This window comes from Cupressus sempervirens, chromosome 7 (assembly GCF_028749045.1).
Source record: "Cupressus sempervirens isolate cs-2001-9-10 chromosome 7, ASM2874904v1, whole genome shotgun sequence".
Lineage (NCBI taxonomy): Eukaryota > Viridiplantae > Streptophyta > Pinopsida > Cupressales > Cupressaceae > Cupressus > Cupressus sempervirens.
In genome coordinates this window covers 205,879,755-205,900,597 of record NC_143124.1, presented here as the reverse complement: position 1 = coordinate 205,900,597, position 20,843 = coordinate 205,879,755, and the positions used below count along the sequence as shown (strand labels likewise).

The 20,843-nt window shown below is 36.8% G+C and overlaps 1 protein-coding gene across 4 annotated transcripts in view; it reads right to left on the bottom strand.

Annotated features, from left to right (window-relative positions):
- LOC149546218 (alpha,alpha-trehalose-phosphate synthase [UDP-forming] 1-like) overlaps window positions 1-20,843 on the bottom strand; it is a 241,184-nt gene that overhangs the window by 141,276 nt on the left and 79,065 nt on the right. For all 4 annotated transcript variants that reach the window (XR_016353669.1, XM_089791062.1, XM_089791063.1 and 1 more), the window contains exon 7: window positions 15,341-15,429. Coding sequence is in view for 3 of the 4 variants with exons in the window: in XM_089791062.1 (XP_089647188.1) it covers window positions 15,341-15,429 (89 nt within the window). In the remaining variant the exon portion in view is untranslated. The remainder of the gene's footprint in view (window positions 1-15,340; window positions 15,430-20,843) is intronic.

Genomic DNA, 20,843 nt, shown 5'->3' with positions numbered 1-20,843 from the left:
TTTCAGAGACTATCAATTATGGTTTATGATATATCAGAGCACAAATGTGTGATGTTGTTTATGAAGGGATTGGTTGAGCCAATCTGTGGATGGTTGAAGTGATTGGACCCATCTTCCTTACAGTAGGTGATAAGGAAGGTATAGGACTTACAATAATCTTCTCAAAGCAAATTTCCTTAGTAATCTTCTATTCCTCCGACTGTTGATGAGGAGTCCCTGCCAATTGTGAGGATAAAGGGAAGTCAGCGGAGAAGTTTGATAATACGTCCAAAGAGGACCTAACGTGGAGACGAATTTGCTATTGGTGCTAAGGGCATTTCTCGAAAGGTCATACTTGTCCATCAAGATCAAAGGGAGCAATGAATTGTGGCATGTGGGTTTATGCTAGTATTGTTGAGGAGTCATTGCAACAACCTACGGAAGAGGATGGGAATGGTCATAGTGGCAGTAGAGTTTATACTATGATGAGTGCTTACAATCTTGTATTTGACTCAGATGATCAAGATTTGCATCAGGTGCAGAGTTGGTTTATACCTAAGTTGGGTTATTTGCAGGATAATTAGGTAGGTACAATGAAGGAGTGTGTGTTGAGATCTCCTATGAACATTTCGTCTAGTGATGCCCAGACTTCTACATCATCACCGCAGGTGTTGGGAGTCATGTTGTAGGTCATGTTATTGGATCTAATGATATTACTAGCATACAATTGGTTCAATGATAAGAGGGATGTCACATGCTTGTTATGGGATCCTAGTGGAGGTTTCAGTGTGATGCATGATTGCTTGAAGACAAGCAACCTCAGGGAGGAAGGACTGTATTGTCCCCATTTTTTGCGAGCTTATGTTTGATTCAATTCATTATCGACCCTCATGAGCTAACAGGGTGATATGGGGGTCTCAGTTGTGGAATTACTATTTTTAGTAAATCTAATTCGGGCAATTGCCCTATTTGGCAATGCAGATGATGGCGTTGGCAATCGGCCATCACCACTGGATGAGGCTACTAATTGAGTGAGCTCATATTTATTAATTAATTATAGGAGCTGATATTATTATGATGGCACTGCATTATTATATGTTATAAAGTGATGTGTTGGGGAAGCTTCTTAACTGTGTTAATGTTGTAGCTTCAATTGGATTGAATTGACATAGAGACAATTCCTCTATGGTTTTTGGTCAATCATAAATTAGATAAACACTGTTATATTTATGATATATATAATTTATATATTAGTGTGTGTGTGTGTGTGTATATATATATATATATATATGTTATTAATAATGACTAATTAATGATTGATCTATAGAGACATGTTTCTTCTATGAATATTTATAAGTCTTCAAAATCTGCACTTGGAGATACACCAATAACAATGGCAGTGCTATTTACATTAGCAGAAAACAATCCATGTTACTTAACAAAGTGGAGTTTCGTTTGGGAAACAAATGCCTTTGAGGGATTATACAAATGGGCTCATTATAAAGGAAAAAGCATCCAATTATCTGATTCACTATATGCTTTCGTTGCCTGTCAAGAGTTTCGAAGTTTGTTGATTTTTGTACCCTTGCTAAGGTATAAGGGTTTGAAGCTAAGAGGCGCTCTTTAATTCACAGATAGGGTATTGTGAGTTATTGGTAGAGTTCTTCCATTACTGTTATTGGTAGAGTTCTTGCATTACTGTTATTACTGTTCCTTTGAAGAATTGTTTTGAGATATTTGGGCTAATTCATCTACTGCAGGAGTTACCTCATGTTTGGGTTTTAATTACCAATATACTTACAAATATTAAGAATTCAATCTACAATTATGAGGGTAATTTTTAATATTGTTTTGTTGCTATTTCTCACCAAATTGGCATTTCCATCATCTGTCTTAGATGCCAAGGTTTTTGAATCCCAAGGACGACATATTTGGTGCTTGGAGAGGATATTGTGTGGCCAGAAATCATCCATATCGGGCCTTGTCTAGAGTGAATTAATTTCTGATCTTTGACGCCATTTGTTGGCATCCATGGGCTGCCAAGATTCACAAGGGAAGCGTTTTCTGAATTTATTTAAACCTGCAATCAGATCCTTGATGGTGGCATTGGTACCCAGGGCTCCTATCTAATTTCCAGAGCCTGTGTGTAATGTCCCCACTCCCAAAATAGATTTGAATAATAAATAATAAGAATAAGTTAAACAAAATGATGATAAATAAAAATTATTATATTAATGTAATAATGTAATAATAAAGAAAATAATATAATACAATATTATGTTAGAAGAAAATATAATAATAAAATATAAATTAATAATCCCAAGAACTATAAATGTTTAATCCAAAATTAATAATAATTAGTATGATATTTTATAATATCATAACAGACCATATAATATCATATGATAATAATCATATATTTACTTGATCTCGTTATATTAAGATCATAATATAAATATTATATTTATTATTCACATTGATAGATGAACACAACCATTATTTTACAATAATAAATTATTATATTTTTTTATAATATTTACGAAGTATGAATATTAACAAACTAATGACCTATATCACAACCAAATTGGAAGGTCACACCCCTCCATACCCATACAGGTATATATATGAAAGCATCAGTGAACTAAGAAGGGGGAAGAGGAGCGAAGGAATTCAGGGTATGGGTAGAAGATCCCAATCAGAATTTTGCATATGGAGTCAAAAACAAATGAACAATACATTCAGTGGGACCAGTGATAAATTAATGGCAGACATAATCAAGCTTTAATGGAGATTAATATTAAGAGTGGATGGCAGACCGTTGGTGCCATATAGGGAAGACAAGTGGAAAATGATATATACTCAGTGTTTTACATATACAGGACAGACATTGAGGAACATACCAAGGAAAACAATAATCCGCCTCAGCAACAGAAAAAATTGAATACTACTAAGTCTGTTGAATAATCCACCTCAAACATATATATCGTTGTCTATATTGGGATCTACACCTCGAACACTCCCTCTTCATAGTAAGCAGTGTTCCAGAATCTCAACTGGAGAAAGTACAAAAAGTGACACGCTGAGAATGAAATAGGAACAGAGCACACAGATAATAGCAATAGCAGTACCGCGGGAAATAAATCAGAATGAGACATTGAAGACTCTCTTTGGATTGACGCTAAGAATCCCAGTCAGCTAACACAGAAAATAACTAATCGACCAAGCAAAAGAACAAATAATAAACCAAGACAAAACCTGATGTGAATAAGACATACAAATATTACTAATGGGAAATCCTAGCAACATGGACTGTCAGCAGCCCACAGAAAGAGGAGAGCGAATAGAGCAAAAGACAGAACGTGAAACAGTGATTGGGACAGAGAAAGAACAACAGCAACATAAGAGTTATAGAAGCTATGAAACGACCATCAAAAATATTGATTAGATAACATGATTTGACTTCCAGATTAGAGAGAAAGTAGATATCTAACATTTAGTATAAATAGATCACATACAATGTCAGATCTTAAAGAAAGAAATTTTCTGATGAATACAAGGAGATTGCCAACTTCTTTATTCATCCAAAACAACTACAACCATCTTCTGCCAATAGCCTAAGAAGTAAGGAATAATTATAATCAGAAAAGGATGAGGATGAACAACATATAAAATAAGGTTATTCAACACATTAGAGAATTAATTAGGATTGAAGCCAGGATAATTAATATCACTATATCTTATCCCTTATAGTATCCTCAGCGAGTACAACAACACTTGCATTGGTACAAACATTTCAGTTCAGCACACCTGCCAACATTTACATAATTGCAAGTCTGATCAATCCAATACAAACGGGGTAGATCATATTCATTTGAGGAATCCGTTGCATTGACATATACTGGTATAACATAAGGTGATGCAGATCAACCTTCTATTCAAACTAATGGTTTGATAATTAAAAAGGAATTTACATAAAGAGATATTACAAACATGGAAGACAAAATATTATATCAGATTGTCATCCAGGAATCACTTACTTTGAGTGATGCCTATAATCAATCAACACATCAACAGGAGTAATATATTACTCTCCCAACATAAGTCATTATTCACATTTATATTAAATAGCTATCTAAACAATATATTGACATTAAGATAAACTTTTAATTCTACATAAACAGGGGTCATAAAGCCCAGATAAGTCAAACATATCAGTCTTCCAGATCAATAACACATTATAATTGGAGTTATAAGAACACTTCCCTGAAATTACCAACCAATTCAAGTGAGTATAATAACACTATTAATAGTTTTATACATGTTTTCTTGTTGGAGTACTAACGTATGATGCAGTTCTACCTGTCAAGGAGCTAGTCACCACCAACTCAGATAGCATGGACAACAATCTAAAATTCAAGTGTATGGTTAAGATTATAGATATAAAATTTTGTAAAAAAAATCCTTGACCTTGGCTAATTTCAAATCGTAACTAGAGGAAGGAATCTACCAAAGCTTTAACATGTGTATGCTTTGTGTCTTCATGCCTTAATGTGTATACTTTGTGTCTACATCCTGTCTTCATACACTAATGTATATATATTTTGTGCATGCTTTGCGTTTTCATATATCCTAGTATATGTTTCTTCGTCAATGTCAAGAATCAGGGACATTCTCAATGAGTGTCAAAAGTAAGGACATTCTTACAGAGTATCAAGCATCATGAACATTCTTACTAAGTGTCGAGATTGAAGACAATCTGTCAAGATTGGATCAAGAAGCCTTCTTAGTGAATGTTGAAACAGAGAGGATGTTGTAAATGAATTTTGTGATTCCTATAAAGAAATTACGACAGAGACTCTATATCTCTCAAGGCTTCATCCAAGAAGAAAGCAACACTTAGGAGAGGCGATCACAAACACTACAACAAATCAAGATAAGTTTTATCTTTCTAAAGTTGTTCTTAAATTGAGTAATATGATTAATATTTTTAAATTGATGAATCTTTCATTATGAATGTATTACAATTCTAAGCTTATTTTGAAATTTCCATTTTAGGGTAACTGGATTAAACACTAAGTTAGCAAGACACCACACATACTAAGTTTTTGAATTGCTTGAGGACAAGCAATTTTGGGAAGGGAAGACTTTAATATCCACACTCCCAGAATAGAATCTAATAGTAAATAATATGAAAAAATTAATAAACAAGATAATGATAAATATAAATTAATATATTAATGTAAAAATGTAATCTCCCCATTTTCGCCAGCATTGGAGTTTTAGCGATTAGCCTATTATTGTGATCCTCGTAGGCTAATTATTGTGGATAGAGGGTCTTCTGAGGCGGTGGCTTAGCTTGGGAGGGTCTTGTTTTCCACAATTCAGTAAGCTACAGGTTGGTCTTTGTTTGGCTCAAATTGGACTTCGTTTGAGCTTAGTTTTGTGTACTTACTATTTGTGGAAAGTGGGGTGTTGATTGAGATGGACACTTTCTAATTTTAAAAAGCGCATTTGGTCACATGGAGAAATTATAGGTACGACTCCTATTTCAAACAACATATTTCAATGATGAGTATTTTGCGAATTATTATATATTTAGTGGCCAAATTATTATTCAATTATTAAATGGCTTATTATAAAGTTATAATTTCACTTAAGTTGAGGGTTGAGTTATCATTGGAGGAGCCATTTATTAATTAGTTAAGCCAAGTGAAGTGAAAGAATCTAATGGAAGCTTCTAATTATGTTGTGTGGTGAAGCTTCTTGAGTGAAGTTACATTTTGGCAACAAAAAGGGCATCTGTGTTTACTGCATAGGGTAAGAAGTTCAACACATGTATAACACGATTCAATTCAAACAGGTACTTTATTCATGTATGCACTTGCAGATTACAATCCGATTGCAATGACTACAATGATCAATGATGATTCCAAAGTCCATCTCGGACGTGTACATATACCTTTCCGAAGGGGTGACTGAAACGTCACGCGCCCGTTCAGATACTACTCTACCCATCGGCTACAAGATACATTTACCGACAACATCATCCCCCCCAAAAGAAAAGTCGTCTCTGGACAGCAATACAACAAAATTCATAACAAAATTTTACTAACAAAATGCATCAATGCATAAGTACTAGCCAGAGGGATGCGTCCCTGGCGTAGTGGCCGTCCACGTCCGCAACTCGTTCACCTCTGCCCTTAGCTTGTAGACCTATTATTTCCTGATCCTCAGCTTTGCTTCTACTTCCAACTGGAGCTCTAGGGCTGACTGCATCATCTCTCCGACCTCTCCCAATTCCTTCTTCTTCTCCGCTGCCATCTTTTCTTTTTCTGCCGCCAACTGTTCATTTGTTGTTGCTAACTGTTCTTTTTCCCCGGCAAAAGCGCCAAATGTTTACTACATAGGGTAAGAAGTTCAACACATGTATAACACGATTCAATTTAGACATGCACTTGCAGATTACAATCCGATTGCAATGACTAGAATGATCAATGATGATTCCAAAGTCCATCTTGAACGTGTACATATACCTTTCCGAAGGGGTGACTGAAACGTCATGCGCCCATTCGGATACTACTCTACCCATCGGCTACATGATACATTTACCGATAACAATCCGGAGGTAATAAATACACGCTCATTTGTTAAGAAAAGCATGCTTGGATATTTTATTTGCTTTTGATGTCTTTGTGGCTTTTTCTGAGTTCTGCTTTTTGTGCCCTTGTTGAAGTATAAGGGTTTGAATTCTAAGTTATCCCATTGGATCTACACCTGAAGTATTGTAGATTCAGACCTGAGATTTTAGTTACGGCTTGCTTTGCAAATAGTTGTGGTAAAACTATTTGCTAATTCTCCTATTGTTTAATCTGTGTCTAAGGAGATTGTTTGCTGGAGGTATCCTATGGATCTATGGAAGATGGATTTTTGTGAACTGTTGTAGAAATTGATAGAGTTCAAAATTGGATCTGTGAGACTGGCGTTGGAATTATTGCTGCAAGTTGACTATAGCTGGAAATTTCAGGTTTCATATTACTTGTTAAGACTCTTGTGTAAGGTTATTAAAATCATATGAATAAGATTGCACTTATTTCATTTCAGAACTGGCTGCTATTTACTCTATGTACAGAACTGTCATAATGTAAGTGGCAAAAATTGATGATCATTTATGAATTGAGCACACATTGGAGTTGATTGTTAACATATTTTCAGCACTGTCATTTCTTTCTTATATTTATGTATGCAAAAATCCAAGTATTAACACAAGCAAAAAAGATGTATGAAATCTGAAATCTATCAGCATATCCAATGGTAATAAGTTTGTTTGCCAAGTGTTTGACATAATGTCAAATGACTGAATAGTGAAGAGAATTAGAATTATTGTGGTCATAACCAGCAAGGGTTATTACAGTGGTATCAGAGCTTGCTTGTAAAGTGTTTGACGAAATGTCAAACAACTGAATTATAAAAGAATTTGGTGTTTGATTTAGTTATAACTGGTTGGGGTTATTACAGTGGTATTAGAGCAGTTTCCTGCAAGCCTACAGGAATTGGGCTCAGTTATTATTTTGATTAGTGCTCACTTCATGGATTGTCTGATTGATTTTGTGATTCAGTTTTCAGTTTTATGGATGGTGATAGGAGGTTTGGTATTCGTTATAGCCACAAAGGGCGTACTTCTCCACCTCGGGATGGAGAATCTAAGATATGAGGTATTGTGAAACAGTTGGATGTGCTAGTGAATGAGCTAAATCAAAATCACAAACCAAGTACCCAACTTATTTCAAGTCCGAAATTTGAGCAGCGCATGATATTTCTTTTTCGAAGAGTGAAATGTGATGATATATTTGTAGCTGCAAATGCACGAGACATTTCTTATGAGACACCACATGAGTTGGGCACAATTGTGGTGGAATGTGATGAAAATTCATGTCAGGTTGAGTCAGATGATGCAGTTGTGGGCATGAGTTCCCAAGATCATGTATTTGACAGCGATGCAACAATAGTGGGAGTAGAAGCATGCAAGGATACTGTCATATTAAAAACCACTTATGTGTTGATTGAGCCATCTATGTAAGAATTTGTCTAAGGGCAAAATTCACCCAAGAACTAAAAACTCAAACACAAGCACACACTAGACCAAAGAGAGAGAGAGTATGGTCAGAATGACAATGTATTCAATATGCCATGATTAAGAGTACACTAGGAGCGCCTGTATATAAAGGCCTCTCAGCAAGCACCTAGAATGTCTCTAGAAACAACCAGAAGATAAGACAACTAAGCCCCTTATCCAACATTCTAGATGAATGGATAAGAATGACAAAGTGTCATATGTGTATAGAAGATTCCTGTGTTGTAGACAACATGTGCTTAAAAGAGGTGCGGACCCCTATGATGTCATCAAGACAACTCTCAAGAGTGCACAAACTCCTAAGTGTCTCACAAATAAAATAATGCAAAATAATAAACTAATGCATTAACCTAAGTAAACTTAAGTAAGTGTAATAAGTAAATACTTATTTACACTAACAATCTAGCGAGGAGTCTAGCCGTATGCATGCAGTGGTTGTAGATGTATGCCCTGATGATAGCACACATGTCAATGATGATGAGGTGAGTGGTGTCGAGACTGAGTCATGTTATAGTTCAAATCAACACAGTGGTGAGGTTCACTTCGTGGATAATCTTATATTTGACATGGATGCAGCATTGTCTTAGGACAATCCGCTATTTGAGGTTGATATTGATCACTCACCTAAGTGGAGTTGGACTCAATTTTGACCATCTGCAGATTCAGCTCACTTTTATGTTGCGACAGTTGGTAATGTTCTTGTGACAACATATTAATGCCTACACCTATTGTTGGTACAATTGGCATGAGTGCATATGGTTCTCCTGTAGCTACATCTTTTGCAAGGGTTGTTGGTGATGATGATAATTCTAGTCCAATATATATTATGTGGGTAGATATAGGGAATAAGAGGATGCGTAGATCTTCTATAGAGTTTCCTTCTGGTGACATTTTGACTTCTACATTATCATCACAAGTGTTGGGTGCTATATTGCAGGACATGTGGTTGGTCATGATGATGTTGGTTTGCATTTGGTTCAGTGTCAACAGGGTTGTCATGCACCTCTTCATTTGGGATCGAGGTGGAGGTTGGAGTTCACTGTGTTGATAGATTGCTTGAGGACAAGCAACCTCGAGGAGGGAGGACTGTAATGTCCCCATTTTTTCTAGCATTGGAGTTTTAGGGATTAGCCTATTATTGTTCTAATTCAGAGGGCTTTTATGTTCTGATTCAGAGCACCATTGGGGTGAAGCAATGTTGCCCTCTTTCTCCCACCTTGTTCGGGTTGTATATCGACGAGCTCGAAGATATCCTTGTGAACTCTCGCAACTGGGTGACGAGTGCTATTATCTCCATTCTCCTTTTTGCAAATGATGTTGTTCTCTTGGCCTCTTCTCCCGACAGTTTATAGAGACTCCTTGATGGTTTGGCTCTTTTTGTGGTCAACGTCAACTCGTGGTCAATCTGACTAAGACTCGGGTTATGATCTTTAACTTTTTAAAGATCTCTCATCTTCATTTCTTCTTTCAGGGGCAAGAGATTGAGATTACTTCTTCTTACATGTATCTCAGGGTGAAGTTTTCAGGACCCCACTTCAGCTTGAGACCGGCTATTCAGTCCAGAGTTAGTAGGGGCATGGGTTCCCTGGCCATGCTCAAAAGACAGTGCTTCAGATATCATTTTCAAGACATTTCGTCCAAGTTGTCCCTCTTGGATTTCTTGGTTTGACCGACCATTCTCTTTGGCTTGATGGTTTGGGAACCTCTTCTTGTTTCAAATTGGACCTCTATAGAGCGTGTTCAAACGTTGCTTTTATGTCGTATCATTAGATGTAACAGACTCACCCCCACAGCATTGTATTGGTCAAGTTTGGAGCTCATACTTTCAAACTTGCGGCCATTTTTTACTTGATTTAGTTTCTCCATCAACTTCGAGGCTATATAGATTCAGATGTCGACCAACACAGATACTCTCATTTGGAAAATTGTTCTTTTGTTGCGATTATGAGATCTGACACTTGTACTATATCTCGTTGCTGGTACACCCAGGCCACCTCTCTGTTGGGTTCAATCAGAATTGAGATTGATCGTCTTCCTCCTTACTAGTTCTTACTAGATGCTCCTACTCACCTCCTCCCCTCACATCAGGAGTTGAATGAGTATGTCAAACAAGATATCTATAGACACTACATTATCACTACCTAGCATAATCCTCCTGATGGATTACGTCCTAAGATGGCCTTTTATGCTGAGTATTTTCTTGAGATTTAGAATGGTATTATTGTTCGCCCTGCTAATCTTTATCGGCATTGGAGTCACACCCTGCGATTTTCTTTAGGCTCCTTTAGAGTTGGCTCCCACCGTCTTCAGGTCCGGACCGATCACCATATGGTTAGAGAGGATCGAATTTGTCGACTGTGTACTTTGGTGGAGGTTGAGACTGAGACCCACTTTATATTTCGCTGTCCTATCTACTATGAGATCAAAGGGAGATTTTACTACCTATTTAGAGATTGTCTCTCTTTTAGCATTCTTTAGCTCTATGGACCAGTGGTGTCTTGCACTTTACCTATGGGAGGCCACCCAACTTTGTGAGCATACCCTGCAAACACTCATACCTCAAGGCCATATCTCAGACCAGCTCATCACTGCCTTTTTCTCCCCCTTGTTTCCACCACAGGGCGTGAAAAGGCCATCCAGTATCACTCACTCCAAATCGGTCAGACACTACACTAGTCTTTCTAGGCAACGACACTCCTCCAACGGCTCTCGGGGATGATCTAAGACTCCGGCTCGTCCATGGTTATATTCTTTTGTGACTGATTTCTTTGTACCAAGGAAGGATCCTTAGTCCTTACCTTGGGTTTTCTAGTTTCCTTTCTTGTTTTGTTTCTTCTCAAACACCGTTTGGTGCTCCTGCTTTGGCCAGCTATTCTACTTGTATGCTCAGTCCCATAAACCCTTGTGGTTTTTTGTTGGACACTAATATTATTATCTTATCTTATCTTATCTAATATTTAGTTAGTTGAAGTTATCTGTTAGCTTTATTTAGCTCTCTTTTAGCTAGAATAGAATATTTTTGTTTTTTACAATTGTTTCCTATGGAAACATCGCCTTATTCTTTCGTATATATAGACCTTCCAGTCTCTGTAAATAACAAGCAAGTATTTTACCAATTACTTCCGTAATAATTGTCATGAAATACCATCAAAGGTTTGAAGCAAAAGACTCAATACAAGAAAGAGGAAGCGACTTATATAATTCAAGAAAAGGAAATCCTTGTTGAACATTGAAGTTTGCAACAAAAGAAGATTTGGGTGAAGTGAATTGCTAGCATCCAAAGAGATAATAAACAAGAAGATGTGCCGTATAATGAGCAAGTTGCTACCATAGAGTTAAAGAATGTAGAACAATTTGAAATGGCACTACAATTGGAGATTATGTTTGAAGGCAAATGCAAAGTGTTTGAAGATCAACCTATCAAAGAGACCTTAGTTTTAAACGATATTCTTAAGATCTATACAAGGATGAATGTTTTATGCAACACAAAGATACACAAATAGAACAAACATTCCATGTACTTGAGTTCAAGTTCAAGCCTGCATTACCCACTTGTGAATATGATAGTGATGCAAAAGTGGAATTATACATCAACTTCAGCCTCCTAATCCATTGATGGATGTTAAACACGAATTTGCATTTGAGGATACAAATCACCAAATTGTTTCTTTCCTTACTATTAGTTTTGAAAGAATTTGATTACTGAAATTTTGGAAAGACAACGTGTGTGGATAAATCATGGACTGAATGAATTGCCTCACTTGTTGATTTTGCATAATATATTTCCTAAATATGAATATGAAGTGAAGTTGTTTTTCTATGAGTACAAGGATGAATGTAGAAGACTTTGAACCATCACTAATGACTTCTTATGTTGAACATTTTGAAAAATCATGTCAGGTTATTAAATATATTTAGGTCTTTTGAGTACTGTTTTATCAAATTATACTTGCATGTAGTAAGGCTACGTTTTCATTCCATTTGTTTTAGTTTAGTTGTTTTGTCGAGCCTGGTGGTTAATTTTCCTTGAGCCGTTTGGCTCAAGATTGTTGTGGCTGGAGTTGCTTAGTTGAGTAGTAAAGATGTAGTTTAGTTTTGTGGGATCCTTATTTGTGAGAAAGGTGTTGTCCTTTTGACATACATGAGAACGATTCTGACTTTATGCTTCATTATTTCTTGGAAAGTTATTCATTAAGTGCTTTAGAATTTGAGATTATTCTTGCCAGCTTCATCACTTGGTAAATATTTGTCCTCAACTTGGAAGTTAATTGTCCATTGTGTCTTGACACAAAATCTTTCAATTGATATTATTTACACACATAATCAATTGCTCTAAGTCATTGAGGTTTCTTAGGAGAATTTTTGGGTAATGAAAAATCCTAAAATCTTACTTCAACACCACTATAATTCTCAAACCCATTATGAGCTTCAATGCATATGAACCAAAATGAGAAAGAAAGCAATATCAAAAGAAGAGAGAAAACAAAATGAAACAAAAGAAACATCGAAGTACTCGGCTTTGGGAATTTATGAATATCTCTATCAAGGCATATTTAATCAAACATGTAGTTGCTGTCATAATGTGCTTCTTGTTCAGAACAGATGAAGATATTCGCCACCTTCTTCAAGTCACTCAATCATGGAAATATCCACCAAGCATCATGAATGATATAAATTCTTAAGTATAATTTCATACATAGATCATCAACAACAACATTTCAACAATATCCCCCTTTGTCATTCATGACAATCTCTGAATATACAATGATCCCCCTTGGTCCAACGCTCCCCTTAAGTCATCTTCTCCCCCTTTGATATCAATTACAAAGGTGTCTATAAAGTTGTATGAGTGCAATGAAGAGCCCTCCTTTAAGGGTTGTTCTCCTTGGAAGGTAGGAGAATCAGCCCTAAATTTTGCCTAAGAAACTCAAAAGTCTCTTTGGGAAGAGGCTTTGTAAATATATCTGCAAGCAGTTTTTTGGTAGTAATGTATTGATATTCTATTTTCATTTGTTGATCTGCTTCTAGTTCCCTCATGTAATCATATTTGATGGGAATGTTTTTAGTTCTTTAATGCATCATTGGATTTTTACAAATATATAAGGTGATCATACTCCAGTTTAATGTCTTTTAACACTTGACAATCCAAAGAACCTAAGTTCTAAACAAGGAAACAAGACTATTGCTCCAAACTAATACACTACCACTAGTACTCCTACAATCCAAACTACTTGCCCAATCAGCATCTACATGCGCTCTTAAGGGCAAGTATTCACCTCTTAGGTAACACAATCCAAAATCCAATGTTCCTATTGAGTATTTGAAGATTCTATTCATTGCTTGCACATGTGTCTCTTTAGAAGTTGATCAAAACCTTACTACCATTCCAACTACCTACATAGTATCTAGTTTTGAGGCTGTCATATAAAGCAAACTTCCTACCACAGATCTGGAGAGAATTTTCATTTCTTTGGGAGATTCATCATCTTATCTTAACTTACACCTTGTGACCATTTATGTTTTTATAGGATTGCATTCATCCATTCTACACCATTATAATAGCTTGTTATCATGCTTGGTTTGTAAAATAAAGATTCCATTGCTAAATTGGCAGACATGTAACCCTAGGAAGAAAGAGAGTTACCTAACAAGGACATTTCAAATTCTATTTGCATCTTATGAACAAAATCTTGACACATTATATTCTTGCTACCTCCAAAGATGATATCATCTATATATACCACCATAACCAATTGATGATCATCTTCAATTTTTGAAATGAAAATTGTTGTCTACTAAACCTCTTTTGAATTCTTAATCTTGCAAGTAGTCATCCAATCTAGGATGCAAAGATCTAGGAGCTTTCTTTAATCCATAAAACATATAATTTTCAAAAGCTTGCCATGTACATTTTATCTCAGCCTTGTAGTGCTTTTAGTTGTGAATGCAACTAGAGTGTGTCTAAGGCCATTCACACAAAGAAGTTCAATACATTGACTCAAAAGTGCTTGAATGACATTGTCTATATGTGGTACACCCATGAGTTGCATGAAAAGAAGGTATAAGGGAAGCGTTCACATGAAGCACTTGACCTTGATGACATAGATCCATATTTAGATTGGATTGTTGAGCATAATGATGTTTATGCAGATCCATAGTTAACTGATGTTGACTTAGCTGATTTGGAGAGGAAGGCATTTGAATGTGAGGTGAAAGTGCTAACATAAAAGGAGGCAGAAAGCCAGGTTGATCAGCCAACAGAGGTTCCTCACATACATAGCTTGATCCTCATCCTTTCACTGTAGACGAGGCACTCGTAAGGCACCTATTGAGAATATTGCAGATTTACAATCTACTTCAGTAACACTCACAGAGCAGTGACAAACTTCTTTGAGTTTCAGTCGTTGATGAAATCTACAATTTATAATTTTCATTAATATCAAAACTTGAAATTAATTTGCATTCAGAGGTTGTATTTGTTTTCTGTTCTATGATATGTATTGAACTCAAATTTAGTCAAAGATTGCACTTGTGTTTTGGTCTATGATATGTATTAGACTCAAACTTTGATACATATACGATGAAAATTAGTAATATGTTCTACAAATTTAATGTATGTGTGTGCTTTCAAAGAATATTTTAAGAAGTTATGTATTTTCAAATGTTTGATAAATTTATGGAGTTATTTCTGAGCTTTTGCCCAAGCCCTGAGTTTTTTTTAAAAACTGGGGCATCCGGATTATTGCCGACTCTAAGTTTTTCAACTATGACCAAAACAACCAATGCCTCAAAATGATTAAAAACATGTTATGAACATCATCTCTTCAACAAGCTGTTCAAGTGTCCGCTCCATTTTTCCGAAAAATTCTTTTATTAGTTGCACTCACTTTCTTATATGATTTATATGTTTGACATGGTATAGAAAAGTTATCAGGACATTTGAACTTCCTTTTTTCACAAGAATGCCAATAGATATCCTTTGTAGATTAAATAAATTAAGATGATGTTTTCGCTACTATTAGGAGTGAAAAAACATTGCAAAACTTAAACAACTTATACAATAATTACGCTGCAAAAAAAACATGTTACACTCAATTATAAGGAGTTACCAACGTGGCACAATCGAAGAAAATATCAAATCTTCAACACCTAAGTAAAGCAAGCACAACTGTCGATTGAGAACAGAAATTGGGGAAATATTCTCCAAACAAATTGTTTCAGGGGACATACCAGATGATGAATTGGAACAGTTGTCAATGTTCCAAATCGGCCATTGATTCGCCCCACTATCTCATGAACTTGACTTGTAAGCTTTTGATCTGCATTGAAACACAAAGTTGGAGATAACTTGCCAACAGGTCTAGTAGACATCTGTTAGACTATTTCCTATCTGGCATAAGTAACATGAAAAATATTAAGAATCTGAACACAATTTTAGCACTATCAACACATCTGCAGTGACTGAGAATATCTTAGAAGTTCATGTTCAATCTTGCACAAGTTCATAAGACCGTTATCATGTGTAATTCATGTGACAATATGTTTTCCTCAATCAGACCTCATTTCCAAATCATGAGGACCCTATTCTAAAGCCTCAAGCACTAACTATAAATAGAATGTAGTTAATTATATTCTAGAGGGAGGGCTTCTGTTACACAAATTGTGATTAAAGTGTACATGATATGAATTATTATAGACTACAATAAAAACTGCAACTAACAAGGAAAGACGTCCCTTAAAAAAATATTTGAAACCAGTGAAGATATTTGTTAAATATCATGAAGGCAATAAATAGCTTGATGTAGAAGACCTGTTGTTTTTCGTTCTTGGGTTTATTTTTCTACATGAACACGATAAATTTAAGTGAAGTTCCCAAACCTTCCTGTGGCTGGTTGAGTCTGTGAAATTGTCATCTGAACTACTTGACAAATTTGCGTTGATAAATCTGCGCCTCATCTACCTATAAGAGATGACACGGGCAACATAAAACAGATAAGGATGATCATATCAATGCCTTCACATGAATCTAATGATCTCGTATGGTTGCAATCAGGCTAGAGGAATGCAATAGTCAACCCCTTAGCAATTTTTTCTTTTAGTTATAGCAGAAGAGATGAGGGACTAGATCATAACAAACATAATTTTTTCAGAAATATTAGGAGAAAACTTGACTATTTAGGTTCCACATGGTTCATTACATTTTACTCCAGGCACACAATGTCTCACCTTGTTGCCTGAAACATCTGCATAGAAGATTGAATTATTATTATTTCTCACACTAAAAATGTTCTAGCCTTCTACCTCAAGTTCCCCCATATGGTTTTTTCTATCGAAGTGCCATGTGGCTCTCATACATAGCCTATACACACATGCACAAAAGAAGGTGAAGAAACTAAAGAGAAAGTGACCCACTTTTTAAAGCCAAACAAATAGGTATCAAGCCAATCATATCAAGGGATCATCTTCTCCTCAATAGCATATCAAGAAGTTGTCTTTGTGCCAAACATATCAGTGATGCTCAACACACAGGAAATACAACCACATGATGCAACAATTGATATCAAACCTCTTAATTTCGTGCGCAATCAAACAATAAATACTCATATCCATATAAACATAATAAATAATCATAAAATTTCATTCGTTAAAAGAAGGATGATAATGACTATACATACCAGCTGCGTCTGTCTCCTGTCGTACCTCTATGCTAGTGTTCGGCTCCTATGCAGCTTGTTTGTGTTTTATCTACTTGTCTTACTGGGATCTAGCACTTCTTTGTGTCGTTGTTGTTGTTACCCATCTGCTGTGGGTGGGTCTCAGTTGTCCTTGCGCCCCTGCTTGTCCTTGCGCCTCTGCTTGTCCTTGCGCCCTTGCTCTCCTCCTCATTGCTAGATTGCACGAATACCTGCTACTCCAGCTATCTCCTCTCAGACTACGGGCACTCCTCAATCTCAAACAAAGCCTCTGCCTTTTACCTATCAGCAAATTATAGACAAAATGGCTAAATTGGTGTAATGTCCCCTTTTTAGCATTCATAGCATGATGTTGTCGTTAGCCTATTTCCCCACGGTCCCGTAGGCTAACCAGGACCTTTGAAGGGACTTAGAGGCCATTTGGCCTAGATAGTTTCAGTTGCAGGTATTTCTGAGGGGTTTTGAGGCAACTTTGGGCATACTTACTATTTATAGTAAGTCATCTTGGATATGGTTGGACATCCAGTGGCAGCGGTATGTCGATGGTAATTGTTTAAAATCGACAAGAAGACTTGTTTATCATTGATAAGATTTGTTATGCATTGATAAAGCTATTTTATAAAGTTAAATTTAAATATTTAACTTTATTAATGCATAGACTATAATTTGTGGGAAATATTTAAATTAAAAGAGTCCACTTTATTTTATAACACATTGGAGACATAAGTTACATAAAGGGAGTGATGTTTTATCCCACATTGAGAAAACGAAGGATTGAGCTCTTGTGAGAACACTATAAAAGAAAGGGAAGAGCTTCTTTTTAGTATGCTTGGAAATATCAAAGAAATTGAGAAATTTTTTGGAGATTATGTCTCAATAGTTTGAAGGACGAAATCCCTTCAAGCTAGAAATCTTGACGCCAATGAAAGATATAGTCTTGAGATTCATTATGGTAGCAGTCCGAAAAAGTAGATACGAAAAAGCAGTCCGAAAAAGCGGAACCGAAAAAGCAAGCTAAAAAAGCAGTTCAAAAAGCAGATCCAAAAAAGCGGTTTGAAAAAGCAAAGCAGAAGGGGCAGCATTGAAGGAAATTATAACAGCCATCTACAACCAGGTTCTTTTGTTAGTATTGTTTTTTTTAGGTATTATAAGTTTTAGCTGTAAGTGTGCATTATACCAACATTATCATTTTGTAATCCATGTAAATGCCAAAAGTCTTGGCCATATTTCATGAGCATTGTATTAGAAATTTCATTGTAATTAAGAAGATAATTGTTGCTGGTGTCATTTAAGCAATTCAATATCATTATTTTTCAGCTAGTTAGTTTGCATACCAACTGTTTGTAAAAATGTCAGTTGGCTGTAGGTGTTCATTTCTCATGCTTAGATCATATATATGCACTGAATATTGTCAAAATTAGTAGCACACTCATGTTAGGCCATTGTGTAGTCCATTTGGAGTCTTCTAGCACAAGATTCTCATTGATGCAAATTGAAGAAAGAGTCATTTAAAGCCAACTAAAATACTATATCAGTCATACGTCCCTTGCATGTGAATTGTTTGATGAAATTCCTTGAGCTTTCATCAGCATTTTTGAGAGCAGAATTGAGGAGGGTCATTACAGTGGTATCAGAGCTATAAGTCCTGCCATCCTGTAGAGGTCTTATAGGGAATTTGGAACAGCCAGATAGAGGGGAAAGTGTTTGACGAAATGTCAAAACACTAAAATCAGAGCATTTATGTTTGAGCATGCGACAGGGGCCTTATAATTTCCGCAATACCAGAGCAAGACAAAATAGGATTTCAGACCTGCAGAGCGAACAGTCTAGTTCATCCGTGCAGGTGGACATAGAATCCGGTCATACAGACACAAAGGAGGTATTCTTTGATCAAGACGTCATGGTTGACCGAGATGACAGGAATACAGGATTAGGCAGAGCCGGGAATGCCAGTCCAGATCAGGGACAGGAAAGATTCTTACAGTTATTAGACACCTTAGCACAGGGACAGCGATTAGCAGAGCAGAGAGCACAAGAACAGAGTCAGAGATTGGAGCTTATGATGCAGATGATGGCTCGTCAAATGGGGTTGAATGCTAATGTGGGTGGAGGAAATAATCAGAATGGTAATAATCAGGATGGGACACATAATGGAGGCCAACAAGTTGGGAACAATTTCGGTCATGCACCCCAACAAACTAGGACAGTGAGTTCGTGGCCCATGATTCCCATATTTCCTCCTAGAGCTCCAGAGCAGCCCGTACCAGAGCCCCAGATCACTAATATACAGGACCAGCTAAGGAGAGATTGGGAAGTCGGAGGTCTAGATTTTATTGCTGCAATCACCTTTAGGGAGTATATAGATGTGCGGATGAAGCATATGCCATGTGGACATGACAGGAACCAAAGCTATGAGCTACGGAAGAAAGTAGGAAAACTTCAGTTGCCATATTATGATGGCTCGGGGAAGTCTACAGCAAGAGCTTGGGTTCAAAAGATTGACACATACTTTCAAATGAACCCTATGCCTGAGGAAGAAGCTATTAAGTATGCAGCAATTCACCTGGATGGGTTAGCACACGAGTGGTGGCATCATGGTATGGTCACTATGGGTCATGCACACATTACCTCATATGTGGAGTTTACGGAGAGACTGATTGAACATTTTGATAGGCCTAAGGATCGTACCTTCCCTATGACAGGCAAAAACTTGTATGAGAAGTTTAACAGACATGCTGATTCAATACAGGGAGACATTAACATATCTTCAAGTAATGGTTTATCTGCATCATCTTCACAGGCAGAAGGGGTTACAGATGTTGTGCAGGTTGAGCCAGTAGCATCAGAAAGTGATATCGCAGGCACACTGGATTGTGTGATTGACACAGATAGTGATTCCAGTACAGTTGGGCTAGATGAAGTTACAACAGTTGAGGATACTATCATGTTTGAGGATAGTACATTTGATCAACAAGTGAGCATTCAGGACTTTGCAGAAAATGAGTATCAAGCACAATTGGATGCTTCTTCACATGAGATAGAGGCTAGTAGCTCTTTACTTGGTTTGGCAAGCCAGCTGAAGACAAGGGACAAGAATATTGTCACGGCTTTATCTCATCATGACAGGATACATGGATTGATTGAGAATCACATTTGGATGATTCAACTGCAGGAGAGACAAAAAGGAGTTATAACAGGTTCTTCTTGTGACAACTTACAACAGATCAAGGAAGGCATGGAGGCAATGAAGGTAAGTTACATACACCTACTTTCAGATCGCGATCATCTCCTTAATCTTGTAGGGATCTATTTAGATGCATTGAAGAAGGAGGAGGAGGTTGACTGACTTTCTCATGAGCTGGAGGATACTCGGAATTCCTTGGTGTGTATTCAGTTGGCTCTCCAAGATTCTGAGAGATATGTGGACGAGCTTTGTCTTGATATAAGCTCAGTTTGGGAGTTAGCGCGTATAGTAGGGACTCAGTTTTCTTTTACAGTCATGTTGATGATTTCTCAGAGATCACAGAGTTTACAGGAGAGTCCCAGGATCTAAGTATTATAGATGATAGTTATTTTGAGGTTACTCCTTTGGACAGTGTACCAGGGATAGAGTATAGGAGTTCGACCAGTCGGCACAATCATGTGTCTAGTCAGCTGAGAGTTGGTGAACGAGATATTTCTATCGCTTGCGAGCATTTTGATGTTGTTCGTCAGTTGTTAGCAGTTTATGGATGGGGTTCTCCTACTAGTGATGAGCAAGGAGGTAGTTATCTTTCCTTGACAGAGATCCACTCTTTATGGGAGGCTATCCAAATTTTGAGATAGAATTATATGCAGTTGGTAGCCGACAGAGATTATCTTATGGAGTGGGGCAGTACAGCATATGACGCATTATTGGTCAAGGAAGATGAGGTGAGCGAGCTTACTCAGCAGCTCGAGGTGACTTCTGAGTTTCTTGAGAGTACACAGTTGGCTTTCAAGGAGTCACAGTTTCATTTAGCTAAGGTGACCATGGAGTTAGAACGACTTCAGACTTTACT